Genomic DNA, 22,710 nt, shown 5'->3' with positions numbered 1-22,710 from the left:
CAACTAGAAAGGGTCCTCACTAGTCTCACAAAGGACAACATGAGCACTATAAAGAACAACTGAAACTGACTGAAATATGCTAAGTACATAAAAACCCATAAGTGATGAGTACCTCTCTATATCTATCCTATTCTTCAATAAAAGGTTTTTTTTTTAATGGATTCATAATGGTAGTCAAAAGAAAAAGAAAGTTAAGCAACAACAATAATAAATTCATCAGTAATCCCTGGTGATAACTTGGGCACAAACTCCCTCTTCTGAAATTGGTAATTAAATGGAAGAAACTAAACACTTACCCTCCCTTTCCTAAAAATAACTCTTTATTTCTAAGTAACCAAGTAGCTCTAGTTGATAAGGGAAAACTCTTCTTTACAAATACTTTCCAGCTAATAAGTAAATGAGAACTGATAAAGTTAGGAAATCATAATTTTGCAATTTTAATGAAATAATGGGTCCAAAACCAACATTAATTGAAGAAACCATGATTGCTTCATGTGGTAGATTGCAGCAAACATTACACTGGAACCACCACCTGAGTCTTCTGGATCTTAGCATCACTAAAAACAAGGCATCCTAAGTGATGTTCTTTCTTATGTCCTTCTATGAAGGACATAGCATCACCTAGGAAACTGAACCTGGATCTAATTAAATCTACATAGGTAATCTGCTGATAGAAGAAAGGGTGAATGACACCAGAAGTAACTAGTTAGGCAAATTATTATAAAATAGCTTTCTCTAAAATAAGCGGCATGATGAGAGTATAAATGGGTAGTCACTTCAAATTAAAAGATACTTCTAGGGACGCCTGGGTGGCTCAGTTGGTTGGACAACTGCCTTCGGCTCAGGTCATGATCCCGGAGTCCTGGGATCAAGTCCCGCATTGGACTCCCAGCTCCACGGGGAGTCTGCTTCTCTCTCTGACCTTCTCCTCGTTCATGCTCTCTCTCACTGTCTCTCTCTCAAGTAAATAAATAAAATCTTTAAAAAAAAAAAAAAAGATACTTCTAAACAATAAAATACGATGTATAAACTTTGGAAACAAATCCAAACAACTGAAAATCAAATAACTTACGACATTTTGAGACAACTGAATAAAGTAAATATGTTCTATTATACAATTCTGAGGAATTTTGTTATTGATCAATGTGATATTATACTCATTTAAGAAAGTCATATTTAGAAATGCATGTGGAAGTACATAGGAGTGAAACAACATGATGGCTGCGTTTGTTTGATAATATTTCAGGAAGAGGCACCTAGTGGCTCAGTCAGTTAAGCAGCTGACTCTTGATTTTGGCTGAGGCTACGGTGTTGGGGTCATAGAATCAAGCCCTGCATCAGGTTCCACACTTAGCAGGGAGTACTTTCAGGATTTTCTCTCTCCCTCTGCTCCTCCCCACCTAGTGATCTCTCTCTCTCTCAAATAAATAAATAAATCTTTAAAAAAAATTTCAGGGAAAAAGAAAAAGAAAATAGAATAAAGCAAGTAAAACAAAAATCTTAAAATCTTTAAAGATTTTATTTACTTATTTGACAGAGACACACAGCAAGAGAGGGAACACAGGCAGGGGGAGTGGGAGAGGGAGAAGCAGGCTTCCCACCAAGCAGAGAACCTGATGCAGGGCTTGATCCCAGGATCCTGGGATCATGACCTGAGCTGAAGCAGACACTTAGTGAATGAGCCACCCAGGCACCCCCAAATCTTAAAATCTTTAAACTATACACTCTACTTTTGTTTGTAATTAGCATTTTTCTTAATTAAAAGAGAAATTAGGTGGCGCCTGGGTGGCTCAGTGGGTTAAGCCACTGCCTTCGGCTCAGGTCATGATCTCAGAGTCCTGGGATCGAGCCCCGCATCGGGCTCTCTGCTCAGCAGGGAGCCTGCTTCCTCCTCTCTCTCTGCCTGCTTGTGATCTCTCTCTGTCAAATGGATAAATAAAATCTTTAAAAAAAAAAAAAAAGAGAAATTAAAAGGGTGTCTGGTAGACCATGAGACTCTTGACTTCAGTGTCATGAGTTCAAGCCCCATGCTGGTCATGGAGCCTATTTAAAATAAAAAAGCTGGGGCGCCTGGGTGGCTCAGTGGGTTAAGCTGCTCAGGTCATGATCTCAGGGTCCTGGGATCGAGTCCCGTATCGGGCTCTCTGCTCAGCAGGGAGCCTGCTTCCTTCTCTCTCCCTCTCTGCCTGCCTCTCTGTCTGCTTGTGATCTCTCTGTCAAATAAATAAATAAAATCTTTAAAAAAAAATGAAGATTTTTTAAATTTAAAAAAATTAAAAGAGAAATTAGTTTTTAATTAAAACTCAGAAAGTACAAAATAAGGCAGGAGCAAGGAAGAAAGAACATTTACCTATCAAGTCCTTTAAGAAAGTAACTATAAACTCAAGAAGAATGTCAAAGAAACTTCACAAAATCTAAAGAAAAACCAATAAAGGCATTAGGAAATCTTTTTTGGTCTAATTTTGCAATTACATAAAGAAATTTCAAAAGAAGGATATAAAAGAGTATTTTTAAATGTAAGTCTTTCAATTAAAAATATTATAGTATTTTTAGTATAGTACATATTATAGTATTATACTATAGTATAATACAGTAAAAATATCATAGTACTATATATATAGTATTCTATATATATATATATAGAATTATATATTTTTACAAGCATTGTTTCTAGTAGGTATTCTTGTTATAAGTAGAATGATAAACAGTGCCTAGGTTTGTGGGAAAGCAAATAGAAAAGTTCTACCCAAATAAAAGTAAAATATTATGGAAAAGCACATTTTAAATATATAAAGCAGTACTCTGATAGTAAAATAAAACCATGTGACAACTGAATAACTTATCAAGAAGAAAAGAATTAATATTAGAAGATGCATGAAAGGAAAAAATTACTAGTGACTGGTGAAGAAATGTCAGAGAAGAATTCATTCTTATGAAAAGGCAATTACCTATAAAATTTTGGTAGAAATATTGTTCATAAATGACAATACAATACAATAAATGACAAAAATATAATATAATATAAAATATATAATATAATATACTATTATATATAATATAATACAAGCTACATCAATAAAATTAATTATGTCTATTTAGATACTTTTGATCTATAATCAAATTAGATAAAATATCTGGAAACCTTCTGTAAACTAAAAACATGTTCATCATATAAAATGAATTCTTAATATAGAAGATGTCTTTCCTTCTTTCAAATAGAAAATATTCTATTTTCTCTATGTTGACATTTGTTCAACATTTGTTCTAGGTTGACTAAATTCAAATGAATAGGACTGTCTTATAATTACAAAGTTAGAACTTTTAAAAGGAACATTTTAAACTAAATAATGAAGTTTAAGCTAAACATCACATGGGGTCTATCTTGAAAGCTCTTATGAAGAACTACTTTATTTTGCACGAAAAAACCAAATACTACATGTCACAGGGGAATACTGTGAGATGGTACCTTTAATTCAGTGTACCTGAGGTTCCTGATATACCATACAAAACAATGTCTTATATTGTATACTCATCAATGGTCTTTAGCAGTGTACTGAGGACTTCTAAAAACTTACACTTAGATTAATTGGTTTGCTTGAAATACCACAGAGAATTTACTACCAATCAAAGTAATTTAATTGCAGAACTGAACAATTAAAATTATTTTTTTAGGGGCGCCTGGGTGGCTCAGGGGATTAAAGCCTCTGCCTTCAGCTCGGGTCATGGTCTCAGGGTCCTGGAATCGAGTCCTGCATCGGGCTCTCTGCTTAGCGGGGGGCCTGCTTCCCCTTCTCTCTCTGCCTACTTGTTATCTCTGTCAAATAAATAAATAAAATCTTTAAAAAAATTATTTTTTAAAACAAACTAGGATTCATAAGTAATATTTTCTTGACAACAGTCTTTGTCATTGGTGAAACTGGATGTAATATTCACCCACATGCTTTCTTCACATACAAACAAGCAATTTTTACAGAACTGTTGTTTTGTGCTAAAAATTATGAGTGATGACTTTTGATATAAAGATCCATATTCAATAACAATTTGGAGTTTGTTTTTAAGATTATAGTGTCAAACTCAAGACTACTTTTTAAAAAGTACCTTGTGATGGCTGAAAAAATATTTCTGTTTCCTTTTTCTCCATATCTTCCTTATGTGGTTTGTATCCTATAATGAAGTCTTCTTGAAACACATGAAGCAACTGTGTATTTGAGCCACACTACAAATAGGAAAAAAATGAAGTTTCGTCTTTGAAATTCCCTGTCTTCCACCCACCACCTCCCCAAGAACACAAATGTAGAAGAAATAAATCTAACAATCTCTCTTCTTTATCAACTGACAAATTAGAAAGGAAAAAGCAACAGAAAAAATAAATCACCTGGGCAGAGAAAACTGCTTTCAGAGATGCTATAGCCAGTCAATAACAGAATTGAAGAGCTCTAATAAAAACAAATCAACATACCTGCTTCTCAAAACACACACACACAGACACACACACACACACACACACACACACACAACACACCATAAGTGATCTACATCACTTTGAGCTCAAAAATATTAGGTCTCATGACTTGCTGGAGAAGGCTATGCTGACTATGTAATAAGGCAACTGGTATAGGATTCCCTTAGTTTTTCTAATTCCACTTGGGAACCAAAAATAGGAAAACCAGAAATGTCCTCAAAGTATTCCCAGTCTATCTAGTGGGAACTGTGAGGGGCCCTATGACAGCCAGAGGGTGACACACCTCTAGATTAATGTATTCACATGTAAGTAACAAGGATTTCTAAACGGATGGAGGAGCCATCATCGTCAGCTGCTACTGATATGCTAGGTGAGTGTGTTTTTTTAACACAGAGAAAAAAAGTAAAAACAATACAAATGGCTACTTATAATCACAAAGGGAATGGAAATTCAAGAAAAAACTAAATCCAGACAAAATCTTTGGGTGGATGTGTGTTAAGACAATTAGAAGCTGCCTCACAGATTTCAAGGAAGGGAGGCATGAATGGGTGGGCTAAATCTTATGGAATAAAGGAGGTCAACCTCCTTACAAACTACAGAAATGAAAGAACTATAATATTAGGTTGACCCACAGAATATATATGAAAGTTATATGGTATTTTTATGTCTCTCCACATAGAAACCAAAAATCTCTTCCCATGTAGAGAAAAAGGTCACCTCCCTAAAGGAAAAAATAAATGAGAAGGGAAGGGTGAGGTATTCATGGATATCGAAACCATACAGCACATTGGGCAAAAACCTAAAATGAGTTTTAGCCATTTATCAGTGCTTACAGTTCACCAGCCCTTATGTTAAAGATAGCCACTACTGGGGGGCGTGGGGAGGGGGAATCTTGAACAGCTATGAAGTGAAAAGCATGACACTAAGTAAGAGTGGCCTCTGTTAATATCCCATGGTGAAGAGAAGGAGCTAAAGTGGGAGAAGAGTTTAACACCCAGCCATTAAAAATGAAGACCTTTATGGGAATGAAGACAGTCCACTCTTCTGCCATATCCCTACGGAGGAGAATAAGGAAATCACAGGTTAGGGATTTCCTTGGAGGCATTAGTAAAGTGAATCTGGCAGCCATATTTCTGTTGCCAAGAGCTGACATTTCTCTACATTGGTGGAAATTATTACATTTTCCCCAACAGAAAGTACCAGGCACCTTGGAAAAAAAATAATACAACTATATTTGTTTTTAAATATGGTTTGCTCAATTTCTTCATTTCCTTTTTGAAAATATTGGTAACTTCCTCACCAAAACAATCTTTTTTCCTATTTAGAATGAATATATTAGTGCTATCCCTTAGTCTATCAACATGATCCTGAGAAGGATCAAGAAACAAGTATCTTGAGGTCTAGAAAGGGATTTATAAACTCACTGAACTCACTGTAGGGAAAAGAGTTCTCCCTCTTTCCTGGGTAGTTGCCAAGGAAGAACAATGACTATACAAAAGACCTAGGATTAGAAAGTAAATGTATACTTTGATCTTACTTTTTATGGATATTGTAAAAACATCTAATATTCAGCTTAACAAGGCAACCAGTCTAAAGCTGAACTATCATCTGAGTTGAAATGAGAAATAGTATAAAAAGAGAAACCACAACTCAAGCCCCCTACGCAGCTGTAATGTATTTTCCTTCACAGTTTTCCTGACTGAATCGAATGTCCTTTAAACAGGAAATAAGGCTACAGATACAATTTAGCTGGAGAATAATCCCTAAATCATTAGATTTTCACTGTGGAAATCAAGAGAAGCTGGCTGTATTTACAATTCTCAAATCAAGAGAAGCTGACTGTATTTATAATTCTCAAATCAAGAGTAGCTGGCTGTATTTACAATTCTCAAACTGGGAATACAATTTTACATAAAGCACTCTGGGATAAAGTATATTAATACCCCCAATTCACAAGCATGTTTTTACTTGGTTGGTTATTGCATCAAGTTCAATAATGCAGCCAGGTCGAGCAGTAGACTGTTGGCTCACAATATTAAACACTTCTCCAATAAGTTTCTGTAAATAAAAAAACAGAAGATGTTGAATCATCAACAATTTAAGAATCTATTGTCAGTGTGATACAGCATCTCAGACATTCAAGGCCCCTCTTAATATTCAATGATTGGCAATGGTGATTCATTCATTTAAATAATTATTTAAAATTTCTGTACTCACTTTTATTCTCATGTTTAAGATTAACTAAACAGGTAGAAAACTCTATAATGTCTAGCTAAATAGTGTAGAACTTCAAGGCATCTGATTCTTTTAACATGTCTTCATTTTGCAGTCCTAAAGCTCCACGACAGATCTGGCTGAGGCTGTGGCACCATACCCACATGTATGGTTTGCAGATCTGCAATGCCATGTAGAAGTATGACCCTGCCAGTGAGAAGGTACAAGCGATGGTTGACAGGAAGTGGGACTCTGTATCTTGAGATGGGGATGTTTGAACTAAGATGGGAAGTTTAACTTTGGACACCCAAACTCTCAAACCTTTGTGCTGAAAAAAGCAGTCCCTTCTCCCTCCTTCCAGACAGGTTTCCCTTGCATAAAAACCTTTCAGTAACTTCATTTGAAGCAGTTACTTCACAAGGAGATGCCCAGTCTCCTCGACATCACTGCTATTACTCCTTACCACCTGCAGGCCGCTGAGGGGGTCAGGTTCCAGCTTAGCCTAGGGTTATAAATACAAGACTACCTCTGGGTAAACAGCACATACCCTGGGGTTGTAGCATCTTTCCAATTTGTATCAGCAAGATGCCAGAGACATGGATGGGTTATTAGACCAAGGAGGACAAAATATATGGCTGGGTATGGCTGAATTTATTGTTAGGAGTACATTCAAACAAAATTCAGGATTTAAAGAGTTAGCGCAGACACCTGGAGGTAGTGTCGCCTGGATTTGTTAACTGCAATCTGAATGCAACTGTGGCCTACAGGGGGTGAGGTTAAAACACTGGAATACCTCTAACACACCAGGAGTCCTTGCTACTCAAGTGTGGTTGATGAACCAGCAACAATAGCAACACCAGGAAGCTTTTTAGAAATGCAGCTCTCAGGGCCTGAAGCTAATACATCCGTAACACCATCTCTAGATGATTCGTGTACATACTGAAGTTTAGTAAGTACTGACGTGGATAAGTTGTTCTCAGCCTTGGCTGCACACTGAATCACCTGAGGAGCTTTAACAGTGATGGCTGCTTAGGTCGCGATCGCAGAGACTGATTTATTGGCCTTGAGTACAGTGTGATCACAGGCATTTTACAAACTCCTCAGGTACTTCTGACATGCAACCAAGATTGCAGCCCCCTGGCAGGGATACCCATTCCAGGTAAGGATTTGCCTTCCCTGCCCACAACTCTGCTGCTAGCACTGACTAAGGCCTTACCAAATGCCTTACTCAACACTACAGGATCCTACTTAACTTTACGTCTAACAAAGGAACCCATTTTACAGCAGAAGACAGGGCCAGAATTAGAGTAAAAGGAAAAAAGCACTCACCTTGGGAGCAAAATTTAAGGGGGGGTACCAAAAACTCAACAATCAAGATAAATAATACCTTAATGCAGTATTTTTAAAAAAGATTTATTGGGTTTATTTATTTAAAGATTTATTTACTTTATTTATTGGGTGGGTGGCTCAGTCGGTTAACCATCTGCCTTCGGCTCAGGTCATGGTCCTGGGATTGAGCCCCACATCTGGCTCCCTTCTCAGTGGGGAGTCTGTTCTCCCTCTCCCTCTACCCGTCTCCCCTGCTTATGCTCACTCTCTGTCTCTCTCATTCTCAGATAAAATCATTTTAAAAAAAGATTTATTTGAGAGAGAGAGTGCATACATACACAGGTGGGGGAGGGGCAGAGGGAGAGGGAAAGGGAGACCCTCAAGCAGACTCTCAGCTGAGCACAGAGCACCAGGCAGGGCTTGATCTCATGACCCATGAAATCCTGATCTGAGTTGAAATCATTTAACCAATTGAACCACCCAGACTCCCAAGGCAATATTTCTTAAAATCAGATTTAATGCAAAAAAATTCATAACTTAACTGGCTCTAATGAAAGCAAACATCAATATTTTTTAAATCTACTTTTGCTTATTTTCAATATAGACAACTTCCTTGTTTGACAATTTCTTTACCGAGTGACAATCTCAAATAATTTCTTTAATTAATTTGTTATTTTTTAGAAAGGGAGGAGGGAAAAGGGTAGAGGGAGAAGGAGAGAGAGAATCTTAAGCAGGTTCCACGCCCAGGATGGATGCAGGGCTCAACCCTGAAATCATGACCTGAGCCAAAATCAAGAGTCAGCTGTTTAACCAATTGAGCCACCCAGGTGCTCCACAAATATTTTTAAATTAACTTCAGCTTATTGAAATTTTTTCTGCAGAACACTGGGACTGCTTTTTTTTTTTAAAGTTCTGCAGTCCACTTCCAAATTTGCATAAGACTGCACTGAACAAAATCTGTGAATCAGTTTGAGAAGATCCAAACTCAACATTGCTTTTATATTACAAATTATGGATCTTGCATGACACTTAAAACTATTTCAGATGAAATTTCGTAAGACTTAAACTGTCAAAATATTTAAGAGCCAAGTGAGTGGCTGCATTTTGTAAATAAGATTATCCCCCCAGCTAAAAATTCAAAATCTAAAGCACTTTAGTTAATTTTTCATACCTCCATTTTGAATGTGAAATTAATATGCTTGGTAGGCAGAATAAGACCCCAAAAATGTCTTCATCCTAATTCCCAGGACCTGTGAATATGTTACTTTACATAACAAATGAGATATTGTGGGTGTGATTAAATCAAACAACTGGATATGGAAAATTATGTTGGATTAGGTAGCAGGGCCCACTGTAATCGTAATGGTCCTTATAAGAGGGAGAAAGTATTATCAGATTCAGAGAAAGAGATCTGAAAATCCTCTGCTACTAACTTAAAAAGGAGGAAGGAGCCATGAACCAAAAGATGCAGGGGTCTCTAGAAGCCAGAAAATGGAATCCCCACCCAGAGTCTCCAGAGGGAATATGACCCTGTCAACACTTTGGTTTTAGAATACCTGACCTCCAAAACAGTAAGATAATGAATGTATTGTTTTAAAGTCACCAATTCAGTGGTGACAATTTGTCGTATCAGCAGTAGGAAACTAATATGGGTGCCTACAATCTCTTTACTGTTTACTTTATCGGCTTTTTCCAATAAGAATATCACATCTGGTAATTCATACATTTCCAGTTTCTCTTTTAATTCACTTTCAGGTTCAGGAAATATATTCACACCTCTTGCTAATAATTTACACCCACCAAACATACTTTCAAAGTCACTTTCTCTCACTATATCCAACAAATCTCAACTGAAAACTGGATTAGCAAAGAAGTAAATTTTGACCACATTATTGAAGTGTTTCCTTCAGTTAAAGCCAGGAAAGTAAAATTATAAAAAATTCTGTTTGGGCCACAAAATATTTAAAATTAAAATAATGTTGTGAATTTTAATATACTTATTTCCAATTTTCAACACTTTTCAACTGCTTTAATGTTCTGGGGGAAAAAACCATTAAAAAATTACAGGAGGGGCGCCTGGGTGGCTCAGTGGGTTAAAGCCTCTGCCTTCGGCTTGGGTCATGATCCTGGGGTCCTGGGATCAAGCCCCACATCGGGTTCTCTGCTCAGTGGGGAGCCTGCTTCCTCCTCTCTCTCTGCCTGCCTCTCTGCCTACTTGTAACCTCTGTCAAATAAATAAATAAAATCTTTAAAAAAAAAATTACAGGAACATATGTTTCTAGAGTACACATTCTTCCTTTTGTCCCAGGCTTCAATGTGGCTCAACATGGCACTGCTAGGTCTGTCTTTATTTTAAATTTTAGCATTTTGTTCATCAAGGATTTTTCTGCATTGATTTTGATTGTTTAAAATATAGCACTAAAACCGCCCAATCCCATAATTCCACCACTAGGTATTTACTTAAAGAAAATAAGAACACTAATGTTTGGGCCACTCCACCAGGTTGAAAAAGCAAAAGAAAAAGAAAAAAGCACTGACAAAGTATAAGGGAATGCAGAATTTGGTGGTGGGAGGTGACTACAATTATTGAATTCAGGCTCTGTGACTATCTGTAGAAGCAGGGGCTATGACAGCTTTCCTTTATAGTTTCTGTTTCCCTGATTTCCCTACCATGACAAGTACCAACAGTGCAACAACTTCAGGGTCCAAGTAGGACCACAACTAAACCGGCATCATTCCACAATGACCCAAGTTTCTCAATCTAAGTACAGAAGAGGGATCGATGCTAGGGGACAAAAAGAGTGGACTTTCCTGGCAACTCTTGATCTGCATCTGAACCTTAATACTTTCTCCACCCTTGTCTGCCTTATCCTGTGCCCAAGAGGTTAACTTCTGGACCCTATGACCCAGGTTGCAAGTCAGCTTCAGCTTCAGGCTGAATTTACTCAGTGGGAGGGACTGGTCAGAGACTGGAGAGGAGAGAGAGAGAAGTCAGGGCATGTGTCCCCCTTGCTCCCCAAAGTTCTGGCAGTGGCTATGTTCCTCTGTAGCCCTCTCTCCCAGCAGGCAGCTCCTGCTCCCATGGCTTTAGCTCTCCCCAGGCTTCGGCACACTGTTATTGCTCTCTTGTCCCTTGAGGCACAGGGATATATTTTTCTATTGTCACTGCAAAAAATTACCACAAACCGAGCAGTTTAAAACAACACATATGTATTCTCTTATAGTTCTATAGGTCAAAAGTCTGACATGGGTCTCACTGAACTAACATCAACTTGTCAGCAGGACCCCATTCCTTTCTGGAGACTTGAGGGGAAAATCCTATTTCTTTGCCCTTTCCAGCTTGTAGAGGTTAGTCACATTCTTTGGCTCATGGTCCCCATTTCCCCTTCCCCAAACCCAGAAATATCATCTCTCTGACCGTTCCTCTTTTGTCACCTATCTCTTTGTCCATAGTCAGTAAAGGTTCTCTGCTTCTCCAAGGACTCATGTGATCAGACTGAGCCTACCTAAATAATACAGAATAATTTCTACAGTTCAGGACCCTTAATTTATACACATCTGCAAAATATCTTTTGCCATGTGAGGTTAAAAAAAAACTGCAGGTTCTGGGGATTAGCACATGAATATTTTCGGGGGCTATTATTTGGATAATAGTAATAATGGCTTCACCCTGCTGCTAAACTCTGAGTGCTTTATTATCACTTGTGGGTTAATCATGTGCTCATCTTTAAAAGGAGTTATTTCATTAAACTCTTCACAGTTACTACACTTGATCTTAGCCAAAAGGCCAAGAAACGATAAACTCTTCACAGTTAAACCTTTATCATGTGCCATCTGTCTCCCACCTAGGCCCTGACTGACACAGGGATGAAATCAAGGGGGACTGACTATCTCTCCCTGAAAAAGTACAACCCTGATCAATGTGCTCTTCCCCACAAAATGCAGAGAAAGATCTGTGTGTAGCTTCTCCTACTTAGTATGGTCTTTCTTCCCAATGTGAATACTATAAACCCACAAAGAACATGAATAAGCAATTCAAAAGAAAATACAAATGGCCCATAAAAATATGAAAAACCATTCCATTTCTGCAATGACTAAAAAATGCGCAAATCAGAAGAACAGACATTAGTTCAAAATAGTGAAGATTTTGGGCACCTGGGTGGCTCAGTGGATTAAGCCGCTGCCTTTGGATCAGGTCATGATCTCAGGGTCCTGGGATCAAGTCCCGCATCAGCAGAGTGCCTATTCCCTCCCCCCGCTGCCTGCCTCTCTGTCTACTTGTGATCTCTCTCTGTCAAATAAATAAATAAAATCTTAAAAAAAAAAAAGGTCTTTTCTTAAAAAAAAATAGTGATAATTTTGAAAGAAGAAAGAAAAAGAGGGAGGAAAAGGCCTGTACTCACAAACTTTGCTGATGAAGTACAAATTGGTACAACAGCTAGCTTCCCATTGCCTTCACAAGGTAATAAACCACTTCAGCATGACATCCATCAACTTACTCATTACCTCAACAAATATTTATAGAGTGCTTATCAGATACCAGGCCCTGGGAATACAACACTGCCCCCATTTTACGTTCAAATGAAAGACAAATAGCTCACAATTCAGTAAGTGTAACAAACTGTGAAATGGTACTGAGTGTTAAGGGGAAAATAAAGTGGGAATGTGGACAGGAAGTATTGGGCAGAGGTGGTCAGGAAGCCTTTACTTGACTAAAGACCTAAAGGAGGCAAGAATATAAGCCATGTGTTATCTGAGGGAAGAACATGCCAGGCAGGGAGAACAGTAAGTAAAAGACACTAAGATGAGAGATGGTTGCCCATGCTCCAGGACCAGTAAAAAGACTGGTATGGCTGGAGCCAAAATGAGGGAAGAAAAAAGTAGAAAAATGCAGTATCAGAGAAGTGAAGGAAGGCTGGATGGGGGTATAGTCTGTACAGTATTATAGTTCACTGTGGACAATGGCCTAAGAGTAACATGATCCAAACAAATTATACTTTAAAAATGTCATTCTGAGTTCTATATTGCAAATAGGAAGTCCAAGACCACCTTTCCCCACAGACACAAATTTAACAGTGATAAAATTCAACATGCTTTCATGAAAAAAAAAAAAAAAACAACAACACTCAACAAACTAGGAATAGAAAGAAACTACCTCCATATAATAAAAGATGTATGAAAAGCTCAAAGCTAATGTACCCAATGGGAAAACACAGACTTTTTCCTCTAAGATAGATCAGGAAAAGGCAAGGATACCCTCTGTCACGACTATGATCCAACACAGACTTTAAGTTCTAGCCAGAGCAATTAGACAATAAATAAAAAGCATAAAACTTAGAAAAAACGTAAAATCACATGCAGATGGCATGATCTTATATGTAGAAAACTTTAAAAATTCCACACACACACATAAAATCCTTAGAAAATAATAAACTAATTTAGAAAAGCTATAGGATACAAAAATCACCATTCAAAAATCAGGTGTTTCTATATACTAACAATGACCTGTGCAAAAAGGAAATTAATATTTTCTACTTACTAGAGCATCAAAAAAAAGAAAAGACTTAAGAAACCGAGCAAAGAAGATGAAAGACTTGTACACTGAAAACTATAAAATATTGTTAAGAAAAATCAAAGAAGATATATAAATGGAAAGATATTATGCTGTGGATTAAATGTCCATACTACCAAAATAATCAATAGATTCAATGTAATTACTATCAAAATCCCAGTGGCATATTTTGCAGAAATTGAAAAAACCATCCTAAAGTTCATATGATAACCTGGGAGAAAGCTTCAAGACACTGGTTCTGTCAATAATTTCTTGGATATGACACCAAATTTCTTGGATATGACAGGCAACAAGATAAAAAATAGACAAATGGACTACATCACACTTAAAAACTTGTGCATATCAAGGAAAACAACTGAAAGAGTAAAAAGGCAAACTACAGAATGAAGGAAGTAACAGCAAATTCTATATGTGATAAGGGTTTAACATCCAGAACACCGAAGGAACTTCTACAACTCAACAACAGCAAAAAAGCAAAAGGACCTGAACAGACATATCTCCAAAGAAGCTATACAAATGGCCAACATGCACATGAAAAGGTGTTCAATAGCACTAATCACGAGAGAAATTCAAATCAAAACCACTATGAGGTATCACCTCATACTCATAAGAAGGGCCACTACCAAGAATAGAAAATAACTGCTGGAATGGAAGCAGAGAAGTTGGAACCTTGTGCACTGATGGTGGGAATATACAATGGTGTTACCATTAAGGAAAACAGTATGGAAGTTCCCAAAAAATCCCACTTCTGGGTAGATACCCCCAAATATTAAGAGCAGAATTATGGGGACGTCTGGGTGGCTCAGTTGGTTGGATGACTGCCTTTGGCTCAGATCATGATCCCGGAGTCCTGGGATTGAGTCCCGCATTGGGCTCCCAGCTCCATGGGGAGTCTGCTTCTCCCTCTGACCTTCTCCTCACTCATACTCTCTCTCACTGTCTCTCTCCCAAATAAATACATAAAATCTTTAAAAAAAAAAAAAAAGCAGAACTGCGAAGAGATATTTGTACACCTATGTTCATCACAGCATTATTCACAATAGTCAAAAGATGGAAGCAATCCAACTGTCCACTGATAGGTGCACAGGTACAGTGGGGTATCATGCAGCTTTCAAAAGGATCTCACCACTTGCTACAACATGGATAAACTTAAGAGGACATGACACCAAGCATTAGAACACCTGTATCTTCAGTACTATGGAAGGAATTTTTTAAAATTTTAATTAAATTGCTGTCTTCAGGGCGCCTCACTGGCTCCGCTGGTGGAGCGTTCGACTCTTGATATCAGGGTTGTAAGTCTGAGCCCCACACTGGGTGTGGAGATTACTTAAAAATAAAATCTTTAAATCTCTGCCTTCGTAAACAGTTTGCTCAACATAAATCGCTTCTTGATGACTCAAAGTCATATTTATGACCATTAACTGTTACTCGTGCCTTTAAAGGTCTAAAAACCTCAAGTTCTGTCTTAATAATAAGTACCAAATGTACACTTGTATCTGAGAAGGAACATTAGGAATTAATTTCCAAATGTCTTCAAAACAGTTCTAAACTACATTTTGCTACCTAAAACCTCAGTCACTTCACACTCAGTATATCTCAAACTTAAGTCATAGACAATACCTCACAAATATCTAACTGCTACTAATGAATCCATTACCACAAAATTGAAACCTTAGAATCATTTCCTTTAGTATTCATATTCAGCAACTAATAATCCCTACTCTACCTGTTCTCAATATCTGCCAAATCCCACTCTAGCTCAGGTTTATTTTACCACATGCTTTGATGACCTCAATAGATTTCCTGCGGTCTCCAATGTTTCCAGTGCCTACCAACTACACTCCATCCTGCAAACTAATCACTTTACTTCCCTATCCAAAAAAAGTTTACTGTCCCCTAAATTCGTCTCTTGATTCCAGAATAAAATTCAAATATTTTCAGATGTTTCTTGTAGAGGAAAAAAAAAAAAAAAAAGCTAGACTCTACCCAGCATCTACTAAAAACCCCATTTGAGGAAGAGGACAGCATGTGACAATTTCTTGCCATATTTCAACTTACAATTAGTAGAGGAAGTAACTAGAAGAACAGCTGCTCTTAGAAAAAAAAAAAAAAAAAACAGATCAGCAGAAATAATGGGAACTTGACAGGGAACAAGCATGTTATGTTAAGAGTTTAAGATCAACAATAAGGGTGAGGTCCTATAGTCTATCATCCAGAAAGACAAAAATCTCAGAATTCCTTATAACATATGGCTCTGAAAGTCAAAATGGCTTAGTCAATCAGAGAAAGACAATTACCATATGATCTCACTGATATGAGGAATTTGAGAAACAAGACAGAGGATCATAGGGAAAGGAAGGAAAAATGAAACAAGATGAAACCAGAGAGGGAGACAAACCATAAGAGACTCTTAATCTCAGGAAACAAACAGGTTTGCTGGAGGGGAGGCAGATGGGAAGGATGGGGAAGCTGGGTGATGGACATTGGGGAGGGTATGTGCTATGGTGAGTGCTGTGAATTGCATAAGACTGACGAATCACACACCTGAATCCTTGAAACAAATATTACATTATATGTTAATTTTTAAAAATGGCTTAAGAGAGTCTGGAAGCTAGAAGGACTTGGAGATTTCTGATTATGTAACTGCAACACAACTAATGAGAAAAAAGCTGGTTAGTGTAAGGGGTTGGCTAATGTCCCATGAAAATCCATGTCTACCCAGAATGTCAGAATGACATCTTTTTTTTTTTTTTAATATTTTTTATTATGTCATGTTAGTCACCATACAGTACATCATTAGTTTCTGATGTAGCGTTCCATGATTTATTGTTTGTATGTAACATCCAATGATCCATGCAACATATGCCCTCCTTAATACCCATCATCAGGCTAACCCATCCCTTCACCCCCCTCCCCTCTAAAACCCACAGTTTAGGGGAGCCTGGGTGGCTTAGTTGGTCAAGCAGCTGCCTTAAGCTCAGGTTATGATCCCATGGTCCTGGGATTGAGTCCGGCATCGGGCCTCTTGCTCAGCAGGGAGCCTCCTTCTCCCTCTGCCTACCTCTCACCCCTACTTGTGCTGTCTCTCTCTCTTAAAACCTTAAAAAAAAATAAGCAAAAAAACCTCAGTTTGTTTCCTGGAGTCCATAGACTCTCATGGTTTGTCTCCCCCTCTGATTCTCCCCTTCATTTTTCCCTTCCTTCTCCTAATGTCCTCCATGTTATTTCTTATGTTCCACAAATAAGTAAAACCATATAATTGTCTTTCACTTAGCATAATCTCCTCCAGTTCCATCCATGTTTATGCAAATGCTGACATCTTATTTATTTTTTCTATTTTTAAAATACTTTATTTATTTATTTGACAGAGAGATATCTCTCTGTCTGATATAGTGAGAGAAGGAACACAAGCAGGGGGAGTCGGAGAGGGAGAAGCAGGCTTCTCACCGAGCAGGGAGCCAGATGCGGGCCTCAATCCCAGGACCCTGAGATCATGACCTGAGCCGAAGGCAGACACTTAATGACTGAGTGACCAGGCACCCTGACATCTTATTTAGAGGAAGGATATTTGCAGATCTAATCTGTTTAAGATAAGGTCATACTAAATTAGGGTGGATGTCTTCTAAGGAGAGGGCACATAGAGATACCCAGAGAGAGAAAGAGAGAAAGACCATGTGAAGACAGAGACAGAGACTACAGTGTTGCAGCTTCAAGTCTACAGACACTGAAGATTGGCTGGAGCAACCAGAGGTTAGGAAGAGGCAAGAAAGGATCTTCCCCTAGAGCCTTCAGAAAGAACATGGTCCTGCCAACACCTTCATTTCAAACTAAATGTATATGCAAAAAAACAGAGTTGCAAAGTATGTGAAACACAAAACTTCGAGAGCTAAAAGGAGAAATGGACAAATACACAATTACGGTTCGGAATTTCAGCACCCTTCTGATAGAAATTGATAGAACTAGACAGAAAATTAGCAAAGACCAAGAGGAACTCAATACCCCCATTAATGAAAACAAAAGCTAACTGACAATTTTAGAATACCACATCCAACAACAGCAGAAAATGTTCAAGTGCCATGGAATACATACTAAGATAAACAAGATCCTGGGCCATAAAACAAGCCTCAATAAATTTACAAGGATTGGAATCATAGAGGGTGTTCTCCTACCATCATGCAATCAAATTAGAAATCAGTAACAGAATGATAACAGGAAATCTCTTCCCAGTATTCACTGGGAAGCTAAACAACACCCTTTTAAATAACCCATGAGTCAAGTAAAAATTCTCTAGGAAAATTTAAAAATACAGTGAAGTGAATAAAATGAAAATATTACTCATCAAAATGCCAAAGTAGTATTGAGAGGGAAATTTACAGAACTAAATGCATATGTTAGAAAATAAGAAAAGCTTCAAAACAAAACTCTAAGTTACTGTGTCATGAAACCTAGAAAAAGAACCTCCCCTATACCCAAGAAAGGGCAGAAGGAAGAAAATAATAAAAGAGCAGAAATTAATAAAAATGACAACAAAAACAAAGAGCTTAATGAAACAAAGAGTTCATTCTTTGACAAAATCAATATAATTAACAAATCCATAGCAAGACTGAGAAGATAAAAAGAGGAAAGGAGCTACTTACCATGTTGATAGCATGTACCCTTCATATAATGTGAAAGAAGGGTACTTCACATCTGGGATATTCTTCCTAAAAACTCGTAACTCCGGTCTAACCATGAGAAAAACAGCAAACCCAAATCAAGGGAAAATTCTACAAAATGTATGACCAGTACTATTCAAAACTGTCAAAGTCATGAGAAAATACTGAGGAAGAAAGAAATGAAGAACACTGAGAAACTATCCCAGATTGGAGAAGGCTAAGTAAGGATTCATGATGGCTAAATATAATATGGTTTCTGGGTGAGATCTTGGAACACAAATGGGACATTAGCAAAAAAATCTTCTAAATCTTAATAAGTCTAGAGTTCGGCTGATAATATGGGATGTTAATAGGGGAAACTGGCTGTGGGGTGGATGAGAACTGTTCACTGTTGCAACTTTTCTGTAAATCTAAAACTATTCAAAAACTAAAAATTTATTTAAAAAAATTAAGTCACTGGGGGTACATGGGTGGCTCAGTGTGTTAAGCCCCTATGGCTCGGGTCATGATCTCAGGGTCCTGGGATTGAGCCCTGCATCAGGCTCTCTGCTCAGCGGGGAGCCTGCTTCCCCCTCTCTCTGTCTGCCTCTCTCTCTCTCTCTGTCTGCCTTGTGATCTCTGTCAAATAAATAAAGTTAAAAAAAAGAAATAAATAAAAATAAAAAATTAAGTAACTGAATAAGTTTCTATTTTCAGAGTACAGAGATAAAGGAAAAGATGAGCTCATTAACAGAGGCTGATACTTTAATGTTAATAAAGAAGGAGAGAATAAGAACTAATCCCTACTTTCTCTCTGGTCTTCCATTTCAAGAATTTTAGCTAGTTGGTGCCTGAATGGCTCAGCTGGTTAAGCAATAGACTCTTGGTTTCAGCTCGGGTCATGCTCTCAGGGTGGTGAGATCAAGCCCTGAGTCAGACTCCTGAGCTGGGCATGGGCCCTGATTAAGATTCTCTCTTTCCCTTTCTGCCCCTCTCCCAACATGCACATGCACTCCTGATCTTTAAAAAAGAAAAGAAAAGAAAAGAAAAGAAAAGAAAAGAAAAGAAAAGAAAAGAAAAGAAAAATTAAAAAAAAGAATTTAGCTTGCAAAAAAAACAAAAAAAACCCAAAAATTTTCTACAAAGAATATGTATTTTTTAACACTAAAAAATCAAAAATTAATGAGAATAGGGCGAAGAAAAAATGTACATTGGTAAAGGGAAGAGTAGAAGACAGGATAAATTAAGAAATTCCAAGAATGTAGTATCTCAATGCAAAACCACATTGAGATACCACCTTAAACCAGTTAGAAAGGCCAAAATCAACAGGACAGTAAACAACAAGTATTGGAGAGGATGTGAAGAAAGGGGAACCCTCTTACACTGTTGGTGGGAATGCAAGTCAGTGCAGCCACTTTGGAAAACACTGTAGAGATTCCTTAAGAAATTAAAAATAGACCCTGCAATTGCACTACTGGCTATTTACCCCAAAGATAATGATGTAGTAAAAAGAAGGGCCATCTGTACCCCAATGTACATAGCAGCAGTGGCCACAGTCACCAAACTGTGGAAAGAACCAAGATGCCCTTCAACGGATGAATGGATAAAGAAGATATGGTCCATATATACAATGGAGTATTATGCCTCCATCAGAAAGGATGAATACTCAACTTTTGTATCAACATGGATGGGACTGGAAGAGATTATGCTGAGTGAAATAAGTCAAGCAGAGAGAGTCAATTATCATGGTTTCACTTACTTGTGGAGCAGAAGCAACAAAACAGAGAATGTTGGGAGATGGAGAAGAGAAGTGAGCTGGGAGAAATTGGAGGGGGTGACAAACCATGAGAGACTGTGGACTCTGAGAAACTGAGTGTTTTGTGGGAGGATGTGGGGTTGGGGGAACATGGTGATGGGTATTAAGGAGGGTACGAATTGCGTGGAGCACTGGGTGTGGTGCATAAACAATGAATTTTGGAATACACGAAAAAAATAAAATTAAATTCATTAAAAAAAAGAAATTCAAAGAATGTATCTAACTGCTCTATATAAATTTAAATTTTCTGGAAAAGTAATGCCTGGTTAGTGGGAAATTTTGCAAATGAGTTCAATGAACTTTAGAAGATGTTCTTGGAGAAATCATAGGAAATGTCACACCCAAAATACTAGCAATAGTTAAATGTTTCAATTTTCAAAAAGGAAAACAATATAATGCAAACTAAAGACTGTGATGTCTACTTAGTACAAGATTTTTAGTCAATAACAGACGTCAGGGTAGGTACATTTAACCTACTATACAGTAAAACAATCATTTAACTTCCTTTTTGACTACACGATATTTGGCTGACAGGGTGTATTTTATTTCAGCAAAACGCATGACAAGCTGCCTCATAGAAATCCTAGAGGCAAGCTGAAGAAATATTTCCGACAATAAAAATGGAAAAAAATCTCAAATGTACAATGCTAGGCTCTTTTTTCAGTCCTATCCTGTTTAACACTTTTATAATTGACTCAGACAAAGATGTGGAAACAACATTCATCAAACAGACTGGTGATATAAGTCATAAGGCAATAACGCAAACAACAGAATCTGGAATCAAAAAGAAACCGAAAGACTAAACCTAGCAAGATGAAATGTAATAATGAAAATAGGCACTCATTTGGGCCACAACTCAAATGCACAAATACGGAATGGCTTACAGGCAGAAAGAAATTTGGGGATATTTAAATGAGAGTCAGCTCAGTATGAATCAACTACAAACAAAGAATCAGCATAATTACCAAAAACACAATAGAATCTAATGAGAGGGGCCATAATACGGCTGTATTCTAGTGGTCCTACAACGCCCAGAGTATAAACAAGCTGAAAACTGCTTAGAAGAGTAACCAGAGCCAAATATAAAACAGAATTAGTTTATTGAGGGAGGGAGAGGTTTGGCCTGAGGAAAAAAGTTTCATAGGTTATTAAGACAGTCATCTTCAAATATCTGAAGTGATCTCACATGTAAGGAATATTAGACTTTTCCTAAATGGAACCAGGGCTAACAAGCAGAATTTAAGGAATACAAATTTATTTTCGGTATAGCAGTGAGGGTCATTCAAAAGCAGCACGAGCTGCGAGCAGAGGCTCGCCCCTCTGAGGCCAGGGGACAGACTGGCAGAAATGTGGTAGAGGGGAATGAAGCATCACATGGCTGGTTTAGACTAAATGACCTATAAAGTATCTTCCAAGTCCATGATTCTAAGATGCTACTTCCTCTATGCCAAGTCTCTGGCTCCAGGCCAAGCGGCTGTACCACCATTCCTGGAGTAAGCCTTACTTATACCTGCACTTTCCTGTATCCACACTTTGAGGCCATTCTCTCACTCCAGCAAAGAGAAAGGATCTTTCTAAACCCTATCCATCTATCAAAAACAAACCTAAATATTGTCCTTACTGAAGACTTCTCGGCCTACCCTCCTACGATCTCTCTCTCCTATGGATTATGGCATACTTCTGGGGCCATCTGTCTGACAATTAGTTACATACCACCCTCAGACACTGCTTCTGCATGAAACCGTTGTTAAAGCTTTTATTAATAATTTCTCTCCTCAACTAAATCTAAAGCTCCTTAAAGACACACACCAAAACTTATACTCTGTATCCCCTTCACTCTGAAGGACACATAGTAGATATTCAAAAATATCTTTGGTTTTCAATACTGGAAACATTTTTGTTAGAACAAGTACTTTATAAAAAGGCATGTATTCAGAGGTAAAGGTAAAATCCACTATTCAAATCTGAAAAGTAACTAATATAAGTTGACTTCCAGTTCAGTTACAGAACCACCAGAATAGATACTGCCACCCACTGATAACATATTCTAACCACAGGATTTTTTTTTTAATGGTCAACAAAGCTCAGAAAAGCTCAAATTTTCCAACCTACACAAAGGGCTTGGTAAAGCTGCCTTAGAGCAAAGAAAGATTAACAGAACCAAACTAAAAAGTGAAAAATGTCCAGCAGAAATCAGGATATTTCTCGATAAAAAGGCATATTTACTTCTTTAAATGTAAAATATACTGGTGTGTGATATTGATTCATGTACCTGGAAACACTAAGAAACAGCAAATTTGTCATACAGAGCCCAGAACATGTACCCACTCCCAAAGCACCAACTAAAAGTTCCAGACAAAGTAAAAAGAGAATTCCTTATCAGACTAGATATTTTAATAAAGATCAGGAAATACTCACCGAAGATTCAGGATCTGATAATTCATCCAATAATTTCCTTGCATCCACCACAGCTTGATAGAGTCTCAAATTTTTGCCATCAGAAGCAACAAAGCAAGCACTTGCAGAATTGCAGTATGTGCCTGAGAGAGTAAAGGCCTTGCATTATAAAGATAGTTTATTTTTATTGTTGGCTGAAGGATGAGAAACCTATACACACTTTTCTTTTTAGATACAACTATGGTCTAGAATCATAAATACACATAAAATTAATGGATATAAAATT

General features: G+C 37.6%; 1 protein-coding gene across 4 annotated transcripts in view; it reads right to left on the bottom strand.

The window, feature by feature from the left end:
- Positions 1-22,710, bottom strand: part of DMXL2 (Dmx like 2) — a 159,561-nt gene that overhangs the window by 60,228 nt on the left and 76,623 nt on the right. For all 4 annotated transcript variants that reach the window (XM_082734764.1, XM_082734761.1, XM_082734763.1 and 1 more), the window contains exons 13-15: positions 22,446-22,567; positions 6,431-6,520; positions 4,099-4,216 (exon numbers count right to left, since the gene is read on the bottom strand). In XM_082734764.1, coding sequence (XP_082590890.1) covers positions 4,099-4,216; positions 6,431-6,520; positions 22,446-22,567 — 330 coding nt within the window. The remainder of the gene's footprint in view (positions 1-4,098; positions 4,217-6,430; positions 6,521-22,445; positions 22,568-22,710) is intronic.

This window comes from Mustela nivalis (genome assembly GCF_964662115.1).
Source record: "Mustela nivalis genome assembly, chromosome: 6".
In the NCBI taxonomy this organism is placed as follows: Eukaryota; Metazoa; Chordata; class Mammalia; order Carnivora; family Mustelidae; genus Mustela; species Mustela nivalis.
The sequence above is the reverse complement of the archived record's forward strand: the minus strand, read 5'-3'. Positions and strand labels throughout refer to the sequence as shown.